General features: G+C 41.0%; 2 protein-coding genes across 10 annotated transcripts in view; one reads left to right on the forward strand and one right to left on the reverse strand.

The window, feature by feature from the left end:
• Positions 1-1369, reverse strand: part of LOC127493250 (uncharacterized) — a 29052-nt gene extending 27683 nt beyond the window's left edge. The window contains exons 1-2 of the mRNA XM_089333531.1: positions 1346-1369; positions 564-1306 (exon numbers count right to left, since the gene is read on the reverse strand). Coding sequence (XP_089189657.1) covers positions 564-1306; positions 1346-1369 — 767 coding nt within the window. The remainder of the gene's footprint in view (positions 1-563; positions 1307-1345) is intronic.
• REV3L (REV3 like, DNA directed polymerase zeta catalytic subunit) overlaps positions 1022-25667 on the forward strand; it is a 192145-nt gene continuing 167499 nt past the window's right edge. For 7 of the 9 annotated variants that reach the window (XR_011388583.2, XR_011388582.2, XR_016234543.1 and 4 more), the window contains exon 1: positions 1022-1506. Coding sequence is in view for 3 of the 9 variants with exons in the window: in XM_008263376.5 (XP_008261598.2) it covers positions 1368-1506 (139 nt within the window). In the remaining 6 variants the exon portion in view is untranslated. Of the gene's footprint in view, positions 1507-10550; positions 10679-25667 lie in introns of all 9 variants that reach the window. The other 2 variants (XM_070073697.2, XM_070073696.2) reach the window with 2 other exon arrangements.

Genomic DNA, 25667 nt, shown 5'->3' on the forward strand with positions numbered 1-25667 from the left:
GCGGTGACTTTCACGGGCCTCGTGCTTGGGCCAACGCGCTCTCCGCCAGGCTCTGAACGCCACATTCCGCAGGGGGAGGCGGCGCGGGGCAGGTCGCCGGGAGCTGACAAGTCCTGACATGTACCCGCGCGTGCCCGGGCGCAGAGCAAGGAAGGACACGGCGGCGCGAGCGCGAGGGAGAACACCACGGGGGTGGGGAATCTGCGCGCCGGCTCTGCCAAGCCTGGCAAGGCGGAGGGGAGCCGCGCGTGAATAAATCTCACGAAGCGGCCAAGCGCGGGCACCGCATCAGCGCGGGGGGGGAGGGGCACGGCGGCCCGCGAGGCGGGCGGGGGAAGGGCGCCAGGGCGGCCCTTTTATAGGCCGGGGCCCGTGCCCGCGCGCGCGCGTCCCCGCCTTCTCCCCCCTCCCCCCGCAGCCCCGGGCAGCGCGCGCGCGCAGCCGCCGCGTTACCTGACAAGGGCCGGCTGCGTCCGCGCCCGGCCCCGCCCTCTCTCCCGCGAGGCCGCGGCGGCACGAGATCTGCGCCTCGCCTCCCTCCTCTCGCGGGCGGGTTTTCTTACCTTGTGAAAAATCGTCTGTGCGGTTGCCCCCGCCTCCTCTGCAGGATATGAAATGGCGGCCGGCGAGGCAAGCGGGAACGTCGCCGCTCCGGCCAGGCCCACAGAGCCGCCTCAACGGCCCTGAACACTGGGTGCCCCCACCCCGCCCCCTCTCTCCCGCGAGCCCTCTCGGTGTCCATCCATGACATCGGTGCTCCACCGCCCCTCTCCCAGGTGGCCTTGCCCACCGGCCGAGTCATCGATCCCTTGCGCCCGACACGGGCCCTGCTTTCCGCCAGCCTCCTGCCCAGGGGCGGGGGAGAAAACACCTTCTCGCCCCCCTCCCCACCCCGTGTCCCGCCCAGGCGCCCGCCCCGCTCCCTCCTCCTCCTCCCGCCGCACCCCTCCCCCCCTACTACACACAGCCCTCCCTGCGCTCCACACACACGCACTCCCCCCGCCCCTCCCCCAGTGGTTGCGTCCGTGACATCATCATCATGGCAACAAGAGCTGCAGCCTGGGACCGAGGCGCCCGTGTGATTCCCGGCGACGGCGGCAGTGGCGGCAGCACCACGAGCACCGACGATAGCGCCAGGGCTTCTCTCCTGCTGCCCCTCGCCGGGTGCTCCTGAGGGGGCGCCCGCAGCAGCAGCAGCAGCAGCAGCAGCGCCTACACCGCCCCGCCCGCCGCCGCCGCCGCCGCGCCTCACGGCGTCTGTGTGTGACGGGAGGGGGCGCCGCCGCCGCTGCGGAGGGAGCCGCCGCTGCTACTGCCGCTGCCAGGTCGCCAGTGAAGGGGAGGCGGTGGCGGCGGCGGCAGTGAACATGTTTTCAGTGAGGATAGTGACTGCCGACTACTACATGGCCAGCCCGCTGCAGGGGCTGGATATCTGCCAATCCCCCCTCACCCAGCTCCCTGTCAAGAAGGTGCCGGTGGTGCGAGTCTTCGGAGCGACCCCGGCAGGTAAGCGGGCGCGGGGCGCGAGCGGGAGCCGGAGCCGGAGCCGGCGGGGCGCCCGGGCCGCCCTCCCCGCCGCGCACACGCGCGCACGCCGCTCTCTGCATGGATCGCTGCCGCCTCTTCCTCCTCTCCCGCTTTCCTCGCCTTTCCTCTCGTGCGTGACTAGAGGCGCAAAAATTTGGGTTCGCGTGAGCGCCTCTCCTCCCCACCCCCCCAGTTCCGGCTCCCGGCGGGGAGCGCCTAGTGTTTACACTGCGACCGGCGGCGGGGAGCTGGAGCCGCACTCGGGGTCGCGGGCGGGGCGAGCACCGCTCTCGCCCGGGAGGGTGGGCCAGGTGGCCGCGCCAGGGCCTCGCCGGACGGGTTGCTGCGAACTGGGTCGCCGGTGGGACTCCCGCACGCCCCCTGCGTCTCCCCAAGTGCCCTCTTTCTGGAAACGGCTCTAGGAGAGGGGAAGTGTCAGTCGCGTGTGTTTTCAGGCGCTCCCCGTCGCCTCCTCTCCCCCGCGCCCTCCTCTGCGCCTTCCGGAGCCGCGGTGGGCTGCAGAGTGGCGCCGGGGGCCAGGTCGTCTTCCTCGGTGGGGGGAGCGCGTGGCCCTGCTGGTGAGCGCAGGTCGCGCCTCCTCGGCGTCCGGGGACCCGGCTCGCAGGGAAACGAGCGTCTGTTGGCCGCCGCGTCCATCAGCACACCTGATAGGGACGATTGATTAGGGCCCACGGTCAAACTCAGCAACGCGGACGTTTGGCAAGCACCCGAGGCTAGGTTGTGGCATCACGTTTTAAACACAGGTGTATATATGTCTTTTTTTTGTAAAGAACTCTTTTGAAAGAAGGGGTGTAGTGAGGAGACCACAGTGACAGAAGCGACGTTCTCAGAAGCTCTTGGGACTTTTTGATGCTAGCAGTAGGATAATGACCACATTTCCACGTCTTTAAGTTGTTTTGCTCTGCCACACGCTTTGAACCGCGCACTGGAGAGAATGGAGCTGCCTCCTAGGAAAGGATGCTCTTACCTCTCGCTGTGTCGCGCCCAATGGGATTTAGAGAGCGTTTCCCACTTGATGCTCCGTACCCTCATCACCATTCATCTTACTACTCCAGCCGGTTTCTGTGGCCTGCTCAGATAATGGCACTTGCCCAAACACAAGCACGCCTTCCAAGCAGTTATCTTTGAATGTGAATTCTCTTTGTTAAAAATGTCAGTGTCGTGAGTGAGATTTGGTAACATATTCTTTTGTGAAATACTGAGAAAGATTTTGATGCTGTGAATCTTGAGAAGATGGGGAAATTTGCTGTTAACAGGTTGTGGAAAATGTAACACTTGAAACTTTGAAGTGTGGAAAATGGAGGCAATTGATGTTTGACGGATAGGTTTTCTGCACTTTTAAATATATAGTGATGCTGTCTGTTTTTCCAGCTGGAATTTGAGTGTGGTATCCTATCTGTTCTCACTTCAAACACAGAGGAAGAATAAGATAGTGAAGTTGATACACCTCTGGTCAGCCAGCTTTCCATATTATAAAGTTATATACTGATAGGACATACTGTGATATTTCTACATTTACAGCTTGTATGATTTAATTTTGTACACTAGTATGCCCCTCAGTGAATTTCAAGCTCTGTTTTATGAGAAAGCTAACCTAATCCCATTATGAGAGAGAATATTCCTTTAAAAATAAACAGGATTTACTTATGTGTTTTAGTGTTTTTTAAAAAAATGATGAACTGTTCCATGCATGATAAATATTTATTCTCTGTTGACCATTTTACAATAGATTATCAGCCCCTCCCTTAAAACAGAAGCCCATATTAGTTTGTTTTGTGGTTTTTTGTACATACTTTGAAATGTTTCATAGATGAATCAAGACTTTTTTGTGCGTTCACTGAAAGAAACTTAATACAGAGAAACCCAGACTTCAAGTTATTAAAGATTATAAAATTGAATTTGCTGTGTAGTTCACAATTTAAACGTCTCATTTGTTCAGAGAAAAAATTTCAAGTCCCTGTCATACATTTAGAGTTTATAACTTTCATGAATCAAGTCAGTATTTTTAGCATGTCAGGAATTCCCGGTGAAATTGGTATTAATATAAACAAAAACTTCAGAATTACCTGCTTTTGAATGCTCTCCCCATGAAAACTAGTCCAGGCCATTCAGTAAAATAAAATTTCAAAGTAATTAATGAAAAGGCCAGTCTGTCTTAGTAAAGTCTGAATGCTAAAATTTTTAAAGAAGACAGGTTTATTATTTGAAGATAAAAACTGTTTGTGTTGATTAATAAGTAAAATAAGTCATAATAAACCTATACACATGAAGTACCGTAAACATGTCTTACGTAGATATACTTGAAGGAGCAAGTTTTGGAAATCCTTATTAGTTCTTTACCTTGTTTTAGAGAAAAGGTCTTTTTAAACTGAGCATTACAAATGAGATCCTGAAAAATGGAAGAAGTTTTCTTGCAAATAATGTGGCCATTCCTGAATTATAAATTCTGATCTAATTGGATTCATTAATTAAGTTTTTCTATTGTATGAAAAATATTTTTCTGCTTTAGAAAACAGTCCAGTTGACTTCTGTTTGTTCTGTGTTTTGAGGACTTAAATAATTGCAAGGAAGAAAGAAAGAATCTCATGGTTTAAAATCTCCCATATCTTGAGTGGTAAAATTTGAAAGATTATTTTTCAAAGTGGCATATTCACATTTGAGTGGTAAATCCTGATAGACTGACTTAATCTCTTGCTGACTGAGGGTATTGATTCCTGAGAGAACCTTAAATTTTCTCATGTGAGAAGTGGAATTATTTAAAAAAAAAAAAACCTGTAAAACCCTTTCCTGCTTTTCTTTAACTCATTTTAAAAATATCTTGAGCATTGTTTTGATACAACTGTTTCTTGAACGACATCATTTGTAGAATACATAGTTAATATTTTCTTTTGTAAGGACATTTTGGTAACTTGGTTTAGTGGGGGGAAGCAAGGTTATCGATAAAATAGAGGTGAGTGTTTTTTCACTTAGATTTAAGTGTGGATGGGACTGTTCAGAAAATTCACTTAAAATCCTGAGGATTCCTTGTGAGGACCTGACTAAGATGAACTTGGGAAGCTGTCCAGTTTCCACATCTCAACTCTTGCTTGATGGAACTCACTTCCTGCTGAACTTAGATAACTCTCTGGGTTTTCTCAGCATAAGGTTAAACAGAATTATCTTTTCAAAAAGTCTTACTTCTGAGATGCAGAGAAGGAGTAATCAGAGAAGTGATGTCCACGAAGCAAATAATTAAACCAAGTAGATCAACCAGACCATAGAGGGAGCTGCTTGACTTGAAGATTATGTAAGGAACTCTGCTACTCTTAGCTCTGAATTCCTTCAACTCAGTATTTAACTCTTAAACATTACATGAAATTTTCAACGTAAGAAATTGGCGATTATGAAATTCACTATGTTTATGTTGTTGCTTATGCAAATTATATACTTATTCTTTATATTTTACAAAATTACTATAATAAATTACCAGAAGGGCCTCACTTTTTTTTTTTTGGTTTGTTTTGGTAAATTGAAAAGAGCTGTATCAAAAACTTAGATTACAATAAAATTTCTCTAGTAAAAGATTTATCTACTTATACCTCCCCGGTTTTTGTTAAACCATTGAAAAATATTTTAAGATCACATACCTATTACATTATGATTGTTAGAGATTTTCAGAAACACCAGGGAGATTTAACGACTCTTCACCAACAAAATCAGTCACCTTTACTTAGCAGGTACTTGAAGCCCTTAATAGCAGATTTTGTTAGCTTCCTATATTTGTTTAAAATCACAATCAGCAAATTAGAGGCTTAAGCAGGAGCCCCCTTAAATCTGTGTGCATAGTAGAATCTAGTGATAGATGATTTAGTTCATCTGTGAACACTTAATGAGAAACTGCTATGGATGTCAAGTTTTTTTAAGGTGTCTTCATTAAGAACATTACTTTTTAGAAGCTCACATGTAGTGGAGATAAGTGACATGTGAACATAAGTCAGACATAGTATGATTGGACTATAAAAGAAGTGTGTTTTTAAGATACAAGTAGGACTCAAGAGAACGTTTTCAGTTGACCACCTGACAGGCAAAAGGGAGAAAGAGGGAAGGCTTCATGAAGGAAGTACATATTAAGTCATTTTAAAGGTAATTTTTGAAGGATTTAAATTTTCCGATAGTGGAATGGATATAAGATGATTGACAAATGAAGAAAACTGTTCTCTGAAGGGCAATTTGGCAATGTATATCTGAATTCTTAATGTTTTTTATCGATTAATTCTAGTTTGGGGGATTTAGCCTATGAACAGAAATCATTTGGCTGATCTGATTATCTTTTGAATCTATCTACTTCTTTTCATTATCCATTACTGCCCTAGTCTATACTACCAGTACTTTTGGATGGGTATATTGTAATAACCTCCTAATCTTGGTTTATCCCAGTCCACTCTGTCCCCTTCTAATCTGTTTTCTACATGTAATCAGGGAGATCTTTTCAAAATACAGACCTGATTACATGACCTTACTACTTGACAGGCTTCAGTAGCTTTCCATTGTATTTAGGATGAAGATGAATCTCCCATGTCTTACGTGGTGGCATCTACTTGTCTTACAAGGTCTTGCATAGACTGGCCCCTATCTTTCTGTTGAGTTGTGGCTTGAGCCATGTTCTTCTTCCCTTGCTCTTTGTGTTCCAGCTATATTGGCATTTTAGTCCCCTATTCTTGCCATGCTCATTCCCAGAATGAAGGCTTGGTACTTGCTGTTCCCTCTACCTAGAATGTTTTTCCTTTTCCTTCACCTGAGCTCCAATTTATCTTTGTCAGGAGAGCCTTCCCTATTATAGATGCTCAAAGCTCCATGAACTCTCCTTTATAGCATTTGCTGTAGTTGTGTTATTATCTGTGTTGGAGATTAACATCTGTTTTTTCCCAATAAATTGTAACCTCCTGAAATGCTGGTGATGTGTTTCAGTTTGCTCACCATGATAGAGTGAATGCTTACTTCAGTGCTTGAAATGCAAACATTTGTTATAAGAATTAATAGATGGTCAGAACAACCCTAAATAGCCAACAATTGGGAAGTGGAACATTTCACGTAATAGAAAATTATATGTCATTAAAATAATGTTTCAGAAGAATATATAATGACATAAGGGAATATTGTCAGTATATTATGTAAAAAAAAGCTTTAAAAAGTCACTTATTAAAAATAAATGCACCGAACTATAAAGGTTGCTTATCTCTGTCAGGTATGTTTTATATTTTTCAGATCTTCTGAATTCTAATTCTTCTAATTTAAACAGAACTGTCCATGAACAAAATTAAGACAATGATTTTTTTAAGTAAAAAAGACATGAAGTTCATAATGGGCTTCAAAGTAAAAATCAACCAAGATGCATGATTGCATGATGATAGTATTGAACTTGATTGTATGAATTGTTTAGAATTATTTAATATTATTAGTCATCTGGAAAAAGAAAAAGTTGGCTTCCAGAAGAATCAAAGATTTAAATATAAAACAAATAAAAAAGTATTTTTAATATAATCCAGGAATGGTGAAGGCTTTTTAGTATAAACAGAACTGAAGCTAGATTACTGATTGTTTTTTGACATAAAAAAAAATTGTATGTGGTAAAAAAAAAATAGTAAATGAAATTAAAGAGGGAACTGACTAGTAAAACTTACTTGTATCCTTTTCACAAAGGACTAATTTCCTTTTAATATACAAAGAGCTCCTAGAAAACAAGCCAATAGAAAAATGAGCAAAGAGTTCATATGAAAATATGTGTAATTTTATTTATAATAAATATGTAAATTAAAGCTACAGTATGACTTATCACTTACCAAATTAGCAGATTGGTTACATGTTTAACTTGGGGTGTGAAGAAGGGGAAATGTATACCCTCATACATTGCTGGTGGGAATATAAAGTGTTCATGTTGTGTTGGAAAAGATTTGGAAATTGTTTTCAAAATTTAAAATGCACATTTACTTTTATCAGTCGCTTCTATTCTAGAATTTTATCCTCTAGAAGATTTTGCATATGTGTTAAGTTAATACGTAAGAATATTTATGACAGCATTATTTGTCATTGCAAAAGACTGGAAACAACCTAAACACAAATCAGGAGGAGAATAATTAAGTAAATGATGGTGTATCTGTCCAGTGGAATACTAAGCAGCTTTTAAAAACAATGAGACAACCCCATATATACTGCTGTGCTGCTCTGTCCAATTTAGAAAAGAAAAAGATGCAAGAATCCATGTATAGTTTCTTATGATTTCAGTTACTTAAATATGTGTGTATGCATATATATATAAACAGAAACAGATAACTGTACATATGGAATGTAATATGTGTGTACAGTTATTTCTGGCAGGATGCATGTAACATCCTGTGTTGTAATAGCAGTTACCTCCTATGAGAACTGGTTGCCTAGAGGACAAATGGATTAATGTTTTTTAGTGTGCTATTTAGTAATTTTTCATTATTTTTTATCATAAGCATGCAATACCTGTTCAGAGTTAATACTTTTAAGTTATGTTGTACTTTAGGAATTGGTAAAGCAGAACAAAAATAAGAGGCCATAATAGTTGTAAACAGTTACGTAATTACTGCAATACTGTGTTTAATTTAGGTTTTGTTAGAAATCTTCTAATTCAGAGCTTTCAGTTCATGTTACATGGCTCACTGGAGAGTGGCCCTCTTGGAATGGGGGCTGAAATAAAGGTTTTAAGGTACCTCTAAGCAGATAGCATATGAGACAATCAGCACTTACTATTCCTTTTGATGTTTTGACGGCATTAAAGGAGATGCTTTACTACTTGAAATCTACTTCAGCAGCCAGCTTCAGACTATGCAGCTGCAGACTCTTATGGAAAAAAAATCTTTGAGTTGCTATTGGATTTGTATTCCGGATGCCAGGGAGCATGCCACCCAGTGCAACGTGCAGCCCTCTGATGATGAGAGAACAGGAAAGCAGAGGTGTCTCCCAGGGGGCCTCTGTCTAGACCTGAATCTCTATGTTCACCTGTATTCAGTCCTGCTTGGCATATAAGCTTGCTGCAAGGTGACTGCCGAATTAGTGCTTATATGTTCTGCAGACATACAGTATCATTTTAAAATAGCGTTTTTATGTGAAAATGTTTGGATTTGAAATTCATTCATGTTAGTAACAATTTTAGCACGATATATAAGGGTACTTCATAAAGTTCATGGAAAAATGGAATTAAAAGTTTATTTTGGCGCAAAAATAATTGAAATCCATGAAGTTTTTTCCATAATACCCATTCCCATGAACATTTTGCAGACCATTGTATATCAATGATTATCTAACTTACTACTTAAATTTTTCTTCTATAATTTTATAAAGAAAATACAAAGCTTTTCACCAATCACCATGTAAGTGCCTCCATATACCCTCCTGATGTTCAGTATGCTGAACAAATATTTACAATGCAAAAATGGTTGGGAAGCACCATTCTTGTCAAATCTTCTCATTTTACTAGTATATAAAGGAAACTGAAATCTAGACAGGCAGGCTCAGGGTTTTCTAGTTTCTTTTTATTGGTTGGTGAGGGGCTGGTTTTGAAAACTGAGCATCTTGACTGAATTCTTACTGCCTCACTGTGACTCCCTAAACCTAAGAAAACCTTGGAGAAAGGCATTGCTAATAATTGAAAGACAAAAGATACAAAACCTTGGAGAAACTTAAGAACTGCACGTGTGTGATTTAGGAAGTTTTGAAGGCCTACTATATCCAATTAGATATTAGAATTAGATTAGAATCGTCTTGTGTAATAGATTATACTAGGATTTATTCTGTGATGATTGTAACTGTGTTCTTTAAAAAAAGGATAATAAAAAGTAAGACTATAGCTAGAACAGGTTAAGAAAGATGTAAACCAAAATTGATTTGATAATTGCAATTTTCAAAAAAGTCATCTTAGACTTTTCAGAGTCTTCTGTTGCTATAATTAAATCTCTTGACTTTTGGTTGAATTAGAACTTTTGGGTTAGAAGTGAAGAATTATTCAGCTTTGAGTAGACTGGGTTTAAATGTTTCACAGAATGTTGCCATTAGTCTTAGATATTTAAAAGAAATACCTAGAAACTTATGAGGTATGGGATATGGTATGAAGTATGTCACTGGTACCTGGCTGCCACCACAGTGATAATAAGTGAGGAAATAATAGGAGTTAAGGTACAGAGAACATTGGATAAAATTGTGTTAACTTGTAATTTCCATGCAAATACAGAGAAATCAGGAATCTGTCTGACGTCATTAGAAAGAACTCCACTATTCAAACATGATGTAGATGTATTTTTGAGAACAAAACAAATGATAAGATCCTTTTAGTGATTGTCTTTTTGATGTTGGTTGGTTGGTTGTCATTTAACTTTTCCAGATGATCTTCTAAGTTCTTGCAGTTCTCTGCAGATTTTTAAATACTTCATTTTAAAATAAAAACTGTTTTGCTTAATTAGTATTGGCAAACTGGACTGTTTTCTGCAGCAGAAATTGAACATATTCCTAGGAAAGTAAATTCTGAGAAAAATGGGTAGTAATTATCAATGGAAAATTTAGATTTTTTTTCGTGGCCAATTATGTTTTCTTTTTAGATGGTAGTTTTGTGAAATACTGAAAATTTGAGGTCAGTTTTCTTGGGGCAATTATTTAATTTTCTTTGGATTCAGAGAGCATTTATTATATAAACAATTCAAATGAGAGAAAGCATGTTACCTCAAAAATGCCTGTGTAATATGTAACAGTTTACAAGAGTTTTTTTTCCATTTGTTACAATTACCAAGGAAGTATAATAAGAATTAAAAGAAATATCTTATTTTGCATCTATATTTATTCTTCAAAGTAATTTATATATTAAATTAGATTTTTGGTTGAGATGGTAAAATGAAAGACTGTAAGTAAGGATACTTGTTGATATGTGAAAGAATGTAAAGTAAAACATGTTGGCATACTCTTAGTTTCTCAGAACAAGAAAATGACTAATCTAAATTTCATTTCAGAATAAAAACCAAGACAAGCCACATAAAAGCAACCTAAAAATTAAACTGTCATCATATTATTTGTTTTAAAACTATGGAATAATATATCTGAGGAAGATTTCTCTCAAAATTGTTTTTCTCAATTTCAAGTAAGTAATTTATTTTGGTTAATATATTGGGGATGGAGGGTGGGGGAGAGCCTTGACATTGAAGTTGATAAATCCTACTCATCCTTAAAAAGTAACAACTTAGATATCACCCTCTTTTAAAGCCTTCTGTAACTCCTTCGCCCACACCCAAAAGATTATCTCCTTGGTTTTTCTAAGTCCTAACTCCCTTCCACATGGCTGTTAAAGGATTGACTACACTGAATGTTGTGTTTGTCTATAGGAGTAGTTACAAGGCACTACCCTGATGTGTGGCCCTCCCTCCCCCAGTACTCCAACACTCCACTGCTTTCTACTGCTGATAGTTCCTGGGCAAGTTATCTTACTTTCATGAGCCTTAATTTTCTCCTCTGTAAAATGAGTTTTAATAATTTCTACCTCACAGGTTTATTATGACTGAATAAAATACCAGCAAATAGTTGGCATTTATATAGTAACATAAATATTACTTTCTGACTCTTCTGTCTCCTGAATCTGCCACAATATATTATATATACTAAGTGTTCTTTAAACTGATTTGAGTGAAAAACAAAAACTTTTAAAAAGATTTATTAAAAAAATCTCTTTATTTGAAAGAGTGAGTGAGAGAGATTGATTTTCCATCACTGGTTCACTCCCCAAATGACTGCAACAGCCAAGGCTAGGCCAAGCTGAAGCTGGGAGTCAGGAACTCCATCCAGGTCTCATGTAGATGGCAGAGACTTAAGTACTTGGGCCATTTTCTGCTGCCTTGCCAGGAGTATTCCAGGAAGCTGGATTGGAAGTCGAGCAGCTAGGACTTGAAACAGGGCTCTGATATGGGGTGCTAGCTTTGAAAGTGGCAGCTTAACCTGCTGTACCACAATGGTGATCCAAAAATGGAATTTTTGAGGGTTATTTATTCCTTACATTAGTACAAACTGTAATACCTGTACGTTGTCACCTTGTTATGTAAGCCTTTTTTTTTTTTTTCAGGTGATTAGTGACTCATAACTACAGTCTAGATAATTAATTGCCTGTTGAAAACAAAAAAAAATTTTTCTTCATTGGTTGTTGGTGTTTTTTTTTGACAGGTAGAGTTATAGACAGTGATAGAGGGAGAGACAGAGAGAACGGTCATCCCTCCACTGGCTCACCCCACAAATGGCTGCCACAGCTGGCGCTGCGCCTATCCAAAGCCAGGAGCCGAGTGCCCCCTCCTGGTCTCCCATGTGGGTGCAGGGCCCAAGCACTTGGGCCATCCTCCACTGCCCCCTGGGTCATTGCAGAGAGCTGGACTGGAAGAAGAGCAACCAGGACCAGAACCCGGCGCCCACATGGGATGCTGGCGCCGCAGGCGGAGGATTAACCAAGTGAGCCACGGAGCTGGCCCCTACTGGTTTTTTATGAAGTACCCCACCCAACCCCAATTTTTAAATTTTTAACTGTTGATGTGTATATATGTCCAGGCCCTAACATTTAAAATTTTTATCTATTTTATTTGAAAGGCAGAGAGACAGTAACTTCTCATTTATCAGTTCACTCCTCAAATGCTAAAACAACTGGGCTGGGCCAGCTGGGAGCTGGAAACTCAATCTGGGTCTGCCTACATGGGTAGCAAGGACCCAAGCATTTGAACCATCCGTGCTTTCCAGAGTGTGCATTAGCAGGAACCTGGAATTATGGTTGGGGCTGGGACTTAAACCCAGACACTACCATATAGGATGCAGGTGTCCTGAGGCCTGACTATGAAGCCAGATGCCTGCCCTTAGGCCTTGATATTGCCTTGAAAAGCAGCAATGTTAATCCATTGATCAAGGAGTAACTAGTTTTCCAATGCCAAAGATCAGGCAGATTTCTTCTAAAAAGAACCTTATTTTCCCAAGTCATTAGTAATGCCTTCTTTTTAAAAAAAAAAAATGGTGGAACATGTTGAGTGTGTGTGTGTGTGTCAGATGTCACAGTAAAGGTGACATGCCAACAAAACTGATTTCTCTTGTTTTTGCCCTTTGTGAATTTGTAACAAACAATAATATAAATCTTTAGTTTTTAAGTCTATTTAAGTTTGTGGAATATGGACCAGATAATTCTATATCTCCCAGAACTTAACTCTCTTCATCATACATTTTGACACATACATATTCCCAGTTTTCTTTCTTTTTTAAATAACACTGTCTTAATTTTAACATGAAGTTACTAGATTTTAAAATTAATTTTGACATATATCACATCTTGGTTGCTGATACCTTAGTGTTTTTAAAAACTTTGGTTTTACAAACTATTAGTCAAAAGGTCTTTTTTTTTTTAATTTTTTTTTTTTGACAGGCAGAGTGGACAGTGAGAGAGAGAGAGACCGAGAGAAAGGTCTTCCTTTTGCCATTGGTTCACCCTCCAATGGCCGCTGCAGCAGGCGCATCGCGCTGATCCGAAGGCAGGAGCCAGGTGCTTCTCCTGGTCTCCCATGCAGGTGCAGGGCCCAAGGACTTGGGCCATCCTCCACTGCACTCCCAGAGTCAAAAGGTCTTAATGTCACTTTACTACCAGAGGCAGGCGGTAGACCATTTATTGAGCCATGTGTGCCTTGTTCTGAGTGATCTGATCTTTACAACAGTTCTGTGAAATAGTTGTCATCCTCATTTTACAATTGAGGAAATGAGGCATGAAGGGGTTAATAAACTTTGCCTAAAGTTATGTGTATACTGTTAACTTTACAACATGTGAGGATTAAATGAGAGAACATGGATTGGACCATTACCATTTCAACAGTGAAAACAGAGAAGCAAAATCTGATATGTGGCTTCTAATGCATTCAGAATTAAGTAATAGCCATTATTGAGACAGGGCAGTGACCACAAATGTATTCTTATTCTCTCTCTCTTTTTTTTTATGATAGCATACCTTAATATTCTGTACTGACCCCCCCCCCCCAATGCTTCTTTTCTGATTGGTATTAATGTTTCTTCTAAAGTTCATGTTCTTGTTTAGTGTGAATTATGTGTGTATATTTAAAAGGTGATGGTAATACTGTACTGTAATATCTGAAGAAAATATTTTTCATGAGTCTAGTTTTAACTAAGTAATACGTGAATATGCAATTGGCCCTCCATAGCTGAAAGTTCTATAACTGCAATTCAACCAACTGTGGATTGAAAATATTCAGGAAAAGAGAATTGTACTTATACTGAACATGTACAGACTTTTTCTTGTTATTTCTTTATTGTACTAGATATAAACAACCTATAAAGATGTGCACATGTTATATGCAAATACTATGTAATTTTATATAAGGTGCTTGAGCATCCATAGATTTTAGTATCTGAGGGGTCCTGGCCCTGTGGATACAAAGGGACAGCTGTTATTCTCAGTGGAAAATATAAAAAAAGAAGTAAAGCAAACATTTTCTTTGACTACCAGTTTTTTCCCGCTTCCCGCTTGTGTCAGCTTTTGCCGTGGAACAGAACTTGCAAAACCTTAGTGCTTTATGTATTAGTCATTTCTCAAGCTTACGATTCTGAACTGAGCTCGGTTACTACTACTTTTGTCTGAGTGTATTTTATATGACTGCAGTCAGCTGATGGGTCAGCTAGGAAGCTGGTTGGTCTAGGATAACTCTACTCATACTTAGGGAAATTTGTGCTGCCATTGGCTGGGGTAATGAAGAGTCATGTATCTCTAGCAGACTAGCTATGCCTCCTTTACCTGGAGGCAGTAATAGAGTTTACAGGGCAGCAGGTAGAAGCAAGTCCCATATATTTTCTATGTCCCATGGGCCAAGGCATATCACATGGCCAAGCCCAGAGTTTGTATGGGAGGGGTTTCCTAAGGGTGTGTGGCTAACCAGGGGACAATTACTGCAACTGTCTTTTATACTATTGTAGGTGACTGACTCCATTTTCAGGAAGCATTTGGCAATGTGGCATGTCTCCTTTATTAAGTAATGTGTAGATAAACAATTCATTCAACAACTCAGATATGTTTAGGTAATTCCTGTTCCTATTTTTTTTATTCCATTCTCATCATCCCTGAGCATCATTTCTGCTCCCATTTCTTTCAACAAGTATGTACTGAACACCCACTAAATGTACAGTAAGTATCATGAAGTGAGCAGTATGTGGAGCAAGACTACTGTGTTCATCATTCAATTAAAGTTCATTAAAGTTGCCTACTTGTCTGCTTCAATAATGAACAGATTACTGTAAAAGAGAAGTGTGGGGGGCAACCGGACTGGACTGAGTTGCTGGAATTGGGACTTATTCTATGCATCTGCTCTCCCACAATATGGCGCTGGGAGAGAAGTAAACAGCTTCCGCACAGCTGCCTCCAGTTCAACTAATAAACTGTAGGACTTGCTATTGATTGGAGGAGAGCAGCGTACTCGGCGTGTGGGCAGCCGAGTTAGGATTGGCAGAGGAGGACTATAAAGGAGGAGAGAGACGGCATGCACCAGGAACATCTAAGGGGAACATCTAGCTGAAGGAACACCTGTGCAGCCCCCAGAGAGCCGGCCGGCGGTGTGCCGCTCCCCTGCGGAAGTGGGGAATGTGGCCAGGGGGAACTGCCCTTCCACGGAGGTGGAAGGGATAGTAGCCAACCCGGGAAGAACCAGCAGCAAACCCGGGGAGGGCCGAGCAGACGAAAGAACAGCGCAGGGTCCTGTGTTGCTCCTCCACGAAGAGGGGGAGCGACAGAGAAGTGCAACAATATTTTGAAAATAATCAACAGCCCATACCAGGCTACCAGGCTAAATTTGTCTTACGTGCTACATGTCCAAAACATCCTGCAAGGATTTCTTCAAATGAGAAAAACTATAACAGAGCTTTTTAATCTGTACTCCCACCAGCAATATGAGACTTTTTCCATGTTCTTCCTAAGATCATGTTCTTAAATGTTTTGATATTGCCAATCTAACAGATAAAAATATAGATCTCAGTAGTTTTAATTTACATTTCTTTTATTGTGCATGACATTCAATGTCTTTCCATGTATATTTGTACTTATTTTTCAGTGTATTATGCTTAGCTTACCCATTTTACTCTTGAAAGTCTTAGTCTTTGGCTTATTCATTCCAAGGAGCTCTTCTTTTACAAGGGTACTTCAAAAAAAAAAAAAAATCTGTGGAATTCACCATTGTTACAAACTTCACATGGATGTAAAAATGTGTTGCACTAAAACTAATCTTTTAATTCCATTTTCCCATAGCCTTTTTGAAGTACTCAAGTAATCGGAAAATTGGTCTGTTTGAATTAAGTTGCAAATACTTTACCAGTCTGTACTTACACTGAGTAATTTCTATTTTTTTCATTTTATAAAGAATTTTTATATCTTAAATGAGGTTTTTAAATCACTAGGTGAACTTAAGTTTAAATATTAGGCATGGAAATGGGAGAAAAAGATCCTGACATTGTCACATCCTGTTTAAAGAACTTTTAAAATTCTGTGACTAAAAATGGAGAGATTTTAAAATGATACTGGTTTTTGTTTTGTTTTGAGACAGTTCTCTTCCATAAGCTGGTTCACTCCCCAAAAATGTCCACAACAGCTGGGGCTGGACCAAGCTGAACCAGAGCCAGGAACTCCATCCAGGTCTCCTATTTGGGTGGCAGAAACTCAAGTTTTTAAACCATCATCTGCTGCTTCCCAGATGGGAGCTGGTTTGAAAGTGGAGTAGTTGGGACCTGAACTGGCACTCTGATATGGGATATAGGCTTCCCCAGCAGACCTTAATGTGCAGTACCATAATGCTTGCTCCAAGTATCTTATTTTCGATTTAATTTTTTCTCTTCTAGGTTTGGTTCAATCAATAGACCACTCATTTTGACAGGGCAGTCCAAGTAGTATGCCTGTTTCTGGTTTTTTTGTTTTTTTTTTTTTTTTTGCTAAGATTTATTTGTTATTTATTTGAAAGGCAGAGTTCCAGAGAGAAAAGGAGAGACAGAGAAAGGGATCTTCCATCTGCTGGCTTATTCCCCAAATGGCTGCAATGGTTAGAGCTAGATCATAGTGAAGCCAGGAGCCAGGAACTTCTTCCAGGTTTCCACATGTGTGCAGGGTCCCAAGCATTTGGGCCATCTTCCACTGCTTTCCCAGGCATATTCGCAGGGAGTTGGGTCAGAAATAGGAGCAGCTGGGACTTAAACTGGCACCCATATGGATACCTGCATTGCAGGCTGCAGCATTACCTGCTACACCACAATGCCAGCCTCATGGAAGGATGTTTTCAGGTGATCAGACTGTGTACCAGAGGTAGAAAAAGACTTTGTGTTACAGTGCATTGAAATGTTGCTTTGAGTCTTACCTGTTTTTGTGTATTTTTGGTTTATACAATATGTATGTATATGTAGTAGTGATTCAAGTGATCTACTCCATATACAAGGGTACTTTGAAAAAGTCATGTTAAATGTAATGAAAAGAGAAGTTTATTTTGGTGCAAAAAATTTTGAAATCCTTTTTTTTTTTTTTTGAGAGGCAGAGTAGACAGAAAGGTCTTCCTTCCATTGGTTCAACCCCCAAATGGCTGCTATGGCCGGCGCGCTGCGCCAATCCAAAACCAGGAGCCAGGTGCTTCCTCCCGGTCTCCCTTGCGGGTGCAGGTCCCAAGCACTTGGGCCATCCTCCACTGCCTTCCCGTGCCACAGCAGAGAGCTGGACTGGAAGAGGAGCAACCGGGGCAGAACCGGCACCCCAACTGGGACTAGAACCCGGAGTGCCGGTGCTGCAGGCGGAAGATTAGCTTAGAGAGCTGTGGCGCAGGCCCCATGCATTGTTTTTTGAGTATACACATTTTTGTGAACATCTTTTTAAAAAGTTTATTTATTTGAAAGAGTGACAGAGAGGAGAGGAAGAGACAGAGCTATCTTCCATCTATTGTTTTTTTCCCCAAATGACAGCAGCCAGGTCTGGACCAGGCCAAAGCCAGGAGCCAGGTACTCTATTCTGTTCTTCCATATGAGTGGCAGAGACTCAACTACTTGGGACATCTTCTGCTTACCCCGGAGCATTAGCAGGGAGCTGGATTAGAAGTAGAGCATCTGGAACTCAAGCCAGTGCTTGGATATGGGATGCTAGCATCCTAAGTGGTGGCTTAGCCTGCTGAACCCATTGTATATACTTATCAATAACTTTGTTGTTTTTTCCTTTAGATTTCAGCTTTTGTAGCATATACTTAATGTCTTTTTATGAAGTGTGCATACAAAAATCTTTTGAAATACACCAAATTTAGTTGTAATTATAAAATTCAAAAACAGAATTAAATATTTTCTTTTGTGTAGTAAAGTTGAATATTTCTTATCTGAAATGCTGGGGAGGAGGTGGATTTTTTTCAGATTTCTGAGTACTTGCATATATATATATAATGAGGTATTTTGGGGAAGAGACCCTAAGTCTAAACACAGAATTCATTTTTGTTTTATATATATCTCATACACATAGCCTGAAGGTAATTCTTACAATGTTTTTAGTGCTTCCTGTGTTTTGACTGCAAGTCAGGTATAGAAGTTTGTATTTGTGGCATTGTATTAGCAATCAAAAAGTTTAAGATTTGAAACTTTGAATTTTCAGATTAGGGGGGCTCAACCTGTGCAAGGAATTTAGCTCAGTTTAGTTTTCAAGACTCCTGGCTTCCCATGCTAAGCTGTAAGACTATTTATAGACGTTGACTTTGGAAAAAAAAAAAGATTTACTTATTTACTTGAAAGAGCAACAGAGAGGGAGGGAGGGAGAGTGGGCAGGAGAGAGAGAGAAGGAGAGATCTAGAGAGAGAGATCAATCTTCTATCTACTGTATCATTCCCAAAATGGCTACAATAGCTGGGCCTGACCAGGAGCCAGCAACTCCATCTGGTTTCCCATGTGAGTAATGGGGTGCTAAGTAATGCTAGGTGCATTAGCAGGAAGCTGAATCAAGAGCCGATACTCGAACTATAGCAGCGTGGTATGGGACGCAGTGGCTTAACTGACTGCACCTTAACACCAGCCCAATTGAAAGTTTTAAACTGTTTTAATTTTTTTAGCTTATGTATTAAATTTAAATAATCTGGACTCAAATCTACATATTAATGGAGAACCATCACTAATCTATTTATACCATACTGTTTATACCCACTTTTGAGTTTCAGTTCTAATTATTTTTTATTTTATTTTATTTTTTTTTTGACAGGCAGAGTGGACAGTGAGAGAGAGAGAGAGACAGAGAGAAAGGTCTTCCTTTGCCGTTGGTTCACCCTCCAATGGCCGCCGCGGCCTGCGCGCTGCGGCCGGCGCACCGCGCTGATCCGATGGCAGGAGCCAGGAGCCAGGTGCTTTTCCTGGTCTCCCATGGGGTGCAGGGCCCAAGCACCTGGGCCATCCTCCACTGCACTCCCGGGCCACAGCAGAGGGCTGGCCTGGAAGAGGGGCAACCGGGACAGAATCCGGCGCCCCGACCGGGACTAGAACCCGGTGTGCCGGCGCCGCCAGGCGGAGGATTAGCCTAGTGAGCCACGGCGCCGGCCGTCAGTTCTAATTATTTTGATTACCTTAAAAATTGTCAGGTGTCATTTTTCAGGAAATATTTTTTGCTGTACTTTTATAAACTCTTAAATACCTGAAAATGACTTTGTTACGTGCATTTTTTTTTTCTTTTGTGTGCACATGCTAATGACAACATGGTTCAATGTGTATTCTTGTAAGCTTTTTCCTTTAAAGTTCTTTAAACACTCTGGTGTCTTAATTTTGACTGGATCAAGAAAGTCCTTTTGATGTACAGATGCAGGTGCTTTTATTTTGCCACGATTTTTCTGTTATACCTTTGAATATTGCTTCCATTCTATTGTAATTCTTTCAAAAATAAACACAACCTGTGGTTTGGATCACATTTCTTTTCTATATTTTTATTGTTAATTCTGTCTTTTTGCTTGGTAAGCATTTGTATTTTGTCTTCTGCAATACAGATCTGTTTTTCTGAAAAAATTGATTCTGTTCTTATCTCTTATGTGGATTTTAATTTTGTTTTTTTGTATTCTTTGTTTTCTTAACTCTACAATCCCATTTATAGATATCTTAGTCTGCTTCTAAGTCTGTTGTTGCTTCTTCCTAGTCTTTTTTTTTTTCTTTTAAAGATTTATTTATTTATTTGGAAGTCAGAGTTACACAGAGAGAGAGAGACCTGTGTCCCATATCAAAGTACCTGAGTTCCAGTTCTGGTAATACAGATCCTAGAGGGCAGAAGGTGATAGCTCAAGTCCTGGGCTTCTTGCCACCCACCTGGAAAACCTGGATCCCTGCTTTGGTGTGGCCCCAGCCATAACTGTTGTGGACATTTGGGGTATAAACCAGTGAATGAGAACTTTGAGTCTGTCTTTGCTTCTTCTTAAAAAAAAAAAAAAAAAAAAAAAAAAAAAAAAAAAAAAGGTTCATGCTTAGTAAAGCACAAATGACCTGGAAGGCTGTGAATCAACTGTGAATACTCGTGGGAAGCTATAGCTTTGGGCTTCCCTGGTGGGATAGCTCTTGTAATTGTGAGCAAGGCTGTTGCTGAGGAATCTGGGACTGGGACTGGAAATATTGGTTGCTACTTGGTTCTTTTAGCTGGAATAGCTGCTGCACTGATCCTTGTGCTCTCATTCTTTTATTCTTGACCTGCCACTATCAAAGAGGATATTTGAAGCTGCCTTGTTGACATGTTGTTTCATATTTTATATTTTATTAAGAATAACCAGTGAGTAGTGTGGCTGTTGGGGTTGTGAGAGTCTCAGTGTCTAGTTGAGCCTGATAGAAGTGTTATACCTGTGCTTCATGGTTTTATTTATTATTTAGTTTTTAATGTCCAAATCCTAAATGAAACTGGATTTAATATTTACTTCTCATAAGAATTTTAAATTATATCTACTTTATTAAGTAATGCCAAATTGTTTTCCAAAGTGGTTGTACCAATCTAAAATCTCACCAGCAATGTTATGAGAGTTTCTGATGTTCTACATTTTTGTTAACATTTAGAATTGTCAGACTTCTTAAGTTTTTAATTCTTAATTTAAAATAACTTACTGTTTCTGTATTTTCCTCTCAGTAGTGAGATTGTTTTTTCTCAATTTATCACCTACTTGTTCTATAAAATACTGAGAGGAGTGTAAAGGTCTCCAGTTTATAGGTTTGTTTTTTATTCCAGTTCTCTCAACTTTGCTTTGTCTTCATTTTCTTTTTTTAATTTGAGAGGCAGTGAGAGACTTTCCATCCACTGGTTTACTCCCCAAATTTCCACAATGGCTGTAACTAGGCTGGGCAGAAGTTGTGAGTGAAGAACTCAGTCTAGGTCTCCCATGTAGGTGGCCGGAACCTAATTACTTGAGCTGTCATCTTAATCCTAGAGTCTACTTTAGCAGGAAGCTAGAATTGAGAGATGGAGCCAGAACTTGAATTCAGGTACTTTGATATGGAACACAGTGTCTGTCTGTCTCACTACCTCTTCCCCTCCCCCTACCACCTCTGTTTGGAAGGCAGGGAGAGAGAGAGAGACAGACAGATCTATTTGCTGGGTTATTCCCCAAATGCCCACAACCACCAGAACTGGGCTAGGCCAAAGCTAGGAGATGGGAACTCATGTAAGTCTCACATGTGGGAGACAGAAACCCCATCATTTGAGCCTTCACATCTTGCCTCCCTGGGTGTATGTTAGCAGAAAGTTACAGTGAATATCTAGAACCAGGCCTTGAACCCAGGTACTCTGCTGTAGGATGCAGGTATCTTAACAAGCTTCTTAACTGCTAGACTTAAACACCCACCATGCTTCATATATTTTGAAATTTTTCTAGTTCTATATATATTTAGGGTTATTATGCTTTCTTGAAGAATGGCCTTGTTATCTCTGGTAGTATTTCTTGTTCTGAGGTCTACTTTACATATGTGTGTGTATATATATATATATATATATATATGTATACATATATATATATTTAAGACTTATTTTACTCACTTGAAAGAGTTATAGAGAAAGGTAGAGAGAGACAGAGAGCTTCTGTCTGCTGGTTTACTCCTCACATGGCCACGAGGGCTGGAGCTGAGCTGATTCAAAGCCAGGAGCCAGGAGCTTCTTCCGTGTCTCCCACAGGAGTGCAGGGGCCCGAGGACTTGGGCCATCCTCTGCTGCTTTCGAAGGAGCATTATTAGCAGGGAGCTGGATCAGAAGTGAAGCAGCCGAGACTCGAACTGGTGCCCATATGAGATGGGCTTTAACCTGCTGTGCCTCTTCTTTGCAATTATTCTTTAAAGATTTATTTGTTTTTATTTATTTCAAAGATAAAGAGACAGAGACAAAGATTTTTCCATTCACTTCCTCACTCCCCAAATGCCTGCAACAGCCAAGGCTGAGTGAGGCCAAAGCCAGAAGCCTGTAACTCAATTCAGTTCTCTCATGTGTCCAGCAGAACCCAAGTACTTGAACCATTGTCCCTGTCGCCTGGGGTATAGTAGCAGGAATCTGGAATTGGGAGCATAGCTGAGACTTGAACCCGGTCACTCTGATATGGGATGCTCGCATCCCATGTACAAAATGTCTACCCCTTACATGTTTATTTTTATTTTTTATTTATTTTTATTTTTTTGACAGGCAGAGTGGACAGTGAGAGAGAGAGACAGAGAGAAAGGTCTTCCTTTTGCAGTTGGTTCACCCTCCAATGGCCGCCCCGGCCAGCGCGCTGTGGCCGGCGCACCGTGCTGATCGGATGGCAGGAGCCAGGTACTTATCCTGGTCTCCCATGGGGTGCAGAGCCCAAGCACTTGGGCCATCCTCCACTGCACTCCCTGGCCACAGCAGAGAGCTAGCCTGGAAGAGGGGCAACCGGGACAGAATCCAGCGCCCCGACCGGGACTAGAACCTGGTGTGCCGGTGCCGCAAGGCGGAGGATTAGCCTAGTGAGCTGCGGCGCCGGCCCAACCCCTTACATGTTAGCCTTCCAGCTTTCTTGTGATTAGTGTTTACATGGTATATCGTGTCAGGATCTTTGAAGTTAGCTTGCTGTAAGTTTCAGAGATGCTGGCAATAGCCATGAGAGTTTTGTGTCTCTATTGTGTGTTAGGAGGAACTGGGGAGATGGTTGCAGTACAGATATGGAAAATCAGGTTCAAAACAGCTAGCTACCTCAAAAGAGACACATAGAGAATTGAGAGATGGGTAGAGAATTGTCTCTCAACGTCTTTTTCCATTCTTTTAATTTCAGTGTAACTATATACATTTACAATGTAGACAGCATATAGTTGGACTTAATCATTTACTCAATATGATCATCTCTTTTAATTGGTATTTAGATTGTTTACACTTAATATAATTTGTATTATGTTTGGATTAAAAATTTGCCATCCAGCTGTTTTCTCTTATTCTGTCCTTTTTTATTCTTTTAGATTACTTGGATTTTAAAAAATTACTCGATTTCTCTCAACTATTTACTGAATCAATTATATAAATATTTTTGACATGATTTTAGTGATTGCCCCAGGTTTGCAATATATAGTCTTCCATCATATAATAAATAATACGTAGCTTTATATTTACTATAATGACCTTACAACTATGTAGTCTTAATTTTATGATGCATTCTTTGTGCATTTATTATCACACATTTTACTGTTATATGTGAGTATGTCATAAAATTCATGTACAAATAAACACTTTAAATCCATTTTTTTAACTTTTTGAAATACCCTCATAAAACTATCAACGCACAGTTCATTGCTACCAGTTCCTTTAGAGATAATTATCTTTCAGAGGAGTTGCAAATAAGAAAAAGAATTTATATTTACTTTTAATTTATACCATTTCCATTGTTCCTTTGTGTAGATCCACATATCCGTCTGGTGTCTTAGTCCATCTATCTCAAGAACTTCCTTTAACATTTCTTATAAGACAAGTGTAATGATAATTAATGTCTCAGTTTTGTTTCCAGAGTATTTTGGCTATGTATAGACTTATGTATTGCCTTTTTATTTCCTTTAAGCACTTAAAAGATGTCACTCTGTTGTCTGGCTTTTGTATATGTTTCCCTTTATCCTGTCTTTGAACTGCTATAGTGTCCTTTTTTCTTTTTTTAGGTTATCTTTCTCCATGTTTGAATATGATATGTTTGTTTCATTTGATATTCTTTGAGCTTCTTGGTTCTGTGGTTTGGTATCTTTATCTAATTTAGAAGAGTCTCAGTAATTACCTCAATGTATTTCTTTTGACCTGCTCTCTCTCTGCTGTGAATTCTATTACATGTATGTTAGATCATCTGTTATTATGTCATAGCTCTTGGATACATTGTTAGGTTTTTGTCTAGGGGACTTTTCTCCCTTTTTTCTGATACATTGAAATTTATCTTTTAGGAAGATTACCTTGATAATAATGGTTATTACTGATATTCCCAAAGCATTAATATTTCAAAATATGAAGCCATATTGTAAACCATATGATTGGCATATGTGAGATTTTTCAAATTATTGCAAAATAAAAAGTCTAATAAGATTTAGGCACCCAGGATTGTGGCCCTTATGAGGATAGAAAAAGAATGTTACATAATAGTTTTGATGACTTAGGAACTAAGCTGTGTTTTTATTTTTCTATATCAAGAACATTATGTTACATGGTATCAAGTAGTTAGACCCAGGTGTTTTATTATTCTCTCCTAGAATTATATAGAGTTCAGTAGACATGGGGTGCAATTAAGAATAGTAGTTTTTTTTGTAGTATGTTTTTCTTTGTTGAAAAAGTGGTTTGGAAGTGTCGCTCCCCCTCTTCGTGGAGGAACGACACTAAGCCCTGCCTAGGCTTCATATCCGAGTCACGGCACCATTATGTCGCTCCCCCTCTTCGTGGAGGAACGACACAGGACCCTGCGCTGTTCTTTTGTCCGCTCGGCCCTCCCCGGGTTTGCTGCTGGTTCTTCCCGGGTTGGCTGCCGTCCCTTCCACCTCCGTGGAAGGGCGGTTCCCCCGGCCACTTTCCCCACTTCCGCAGGGGAGTGGCACACCGCCGGCCGGCTCTCTCGGGGGCTGCACAGGTGTTCCCCTTAGATGTTCCCCTTAGATGTTCCTGGTGCATGCCATCTCTCTCCTCCTTTATAGTCCTCCTCTGCCAATCCCAACTCGGCTGCCCACACGCCGAGTACGCTGCTCTCCTCCAATCAGGAGCAAGTCCTACAGTTTATTGGCTGAACTGGAGGCAGCTGTGTAGAAGCTGTTTTCTTCTCTCCCAGCGCCATATTGTGGGAGAGCAGATGCATAGAATAAGTCTTAATTCCAGTAACTTAGTCTAGTCCGAGTTGCTCCCCACAGGAAGTGTAAATGGGATGCCCTTTTAAAGGAAAATTTTTTTATGCATGAAAGATTTAAGACAACTATAAATTGGTAAATTGATGAGTGTTAAGTGAAGCAAACTTAAAATTTGGAAATTTGTAACTTTAAAAAATAGTTTGAAGCCGGCGCCGCGGCTCACTAGGCTAATCCTCCGCCTGGCGGCGCCGGCACACCGGGTTCTAGTCCCGGTCGGGGCGCTGGATTCTGTCCCGGTTGCCCCTCTTCCAGGCCAGCCCTCTGCTGTGGCCCGGGAGTGCAGTGGAGGATGGCCCAAGTGCTTGGGCCCTGCACCCCATGGGAGACCAGGAAAAGCACCTGGCTCCTGGCTCCTGCCATCGGATCAGCGCGGTGCGCCGGCCGCAGCGCGCGGGCCGCTGCGGCCATTGGAGGGTGAACCAGCGGCAAAAGGAAGACCTTTCTCTCTGTCTCTCTCTCTCACTGTCCACTCTGCCTGTCAAAAAAAAAAAAAAAAAAAATAGTTTGAATAAGGTGGAAATTCTGGTTGAATTGCCCTTATCTGAAATGTTTAAGATCATAAATTTTAAGATGTTGGAGTGTTTTTGATTTTGAAGTTTTTTGAATTTTGAAATATTTGCAATTGAATATCCATAATCCAAAAATCCACAATCACAAATGCTCTAAAATCTGATTTACCAAATAGAGAAATCTTTGAATATGTGTTGTTTAATGATAAAAAAAAAACTTTACATTAGACC

The sequence above is a fragment of the Oryctolagus cuniculus genome, chromosome 5 (genome assembly GCF_051225735.1).
Source record: "Oryctolagus cuniculus isolate XC-2025 breed Fujian yellow rabbit chromosome 5, ASM5122573v1, whole genome shotgun sequence".
NCBI classification, from domain to species: Eukaryota; Metazoa; Chordata; class Mammalia; order Lagomorpha; family Leporidae; genus Oryctolagus; species Oryctolagus cuniculus.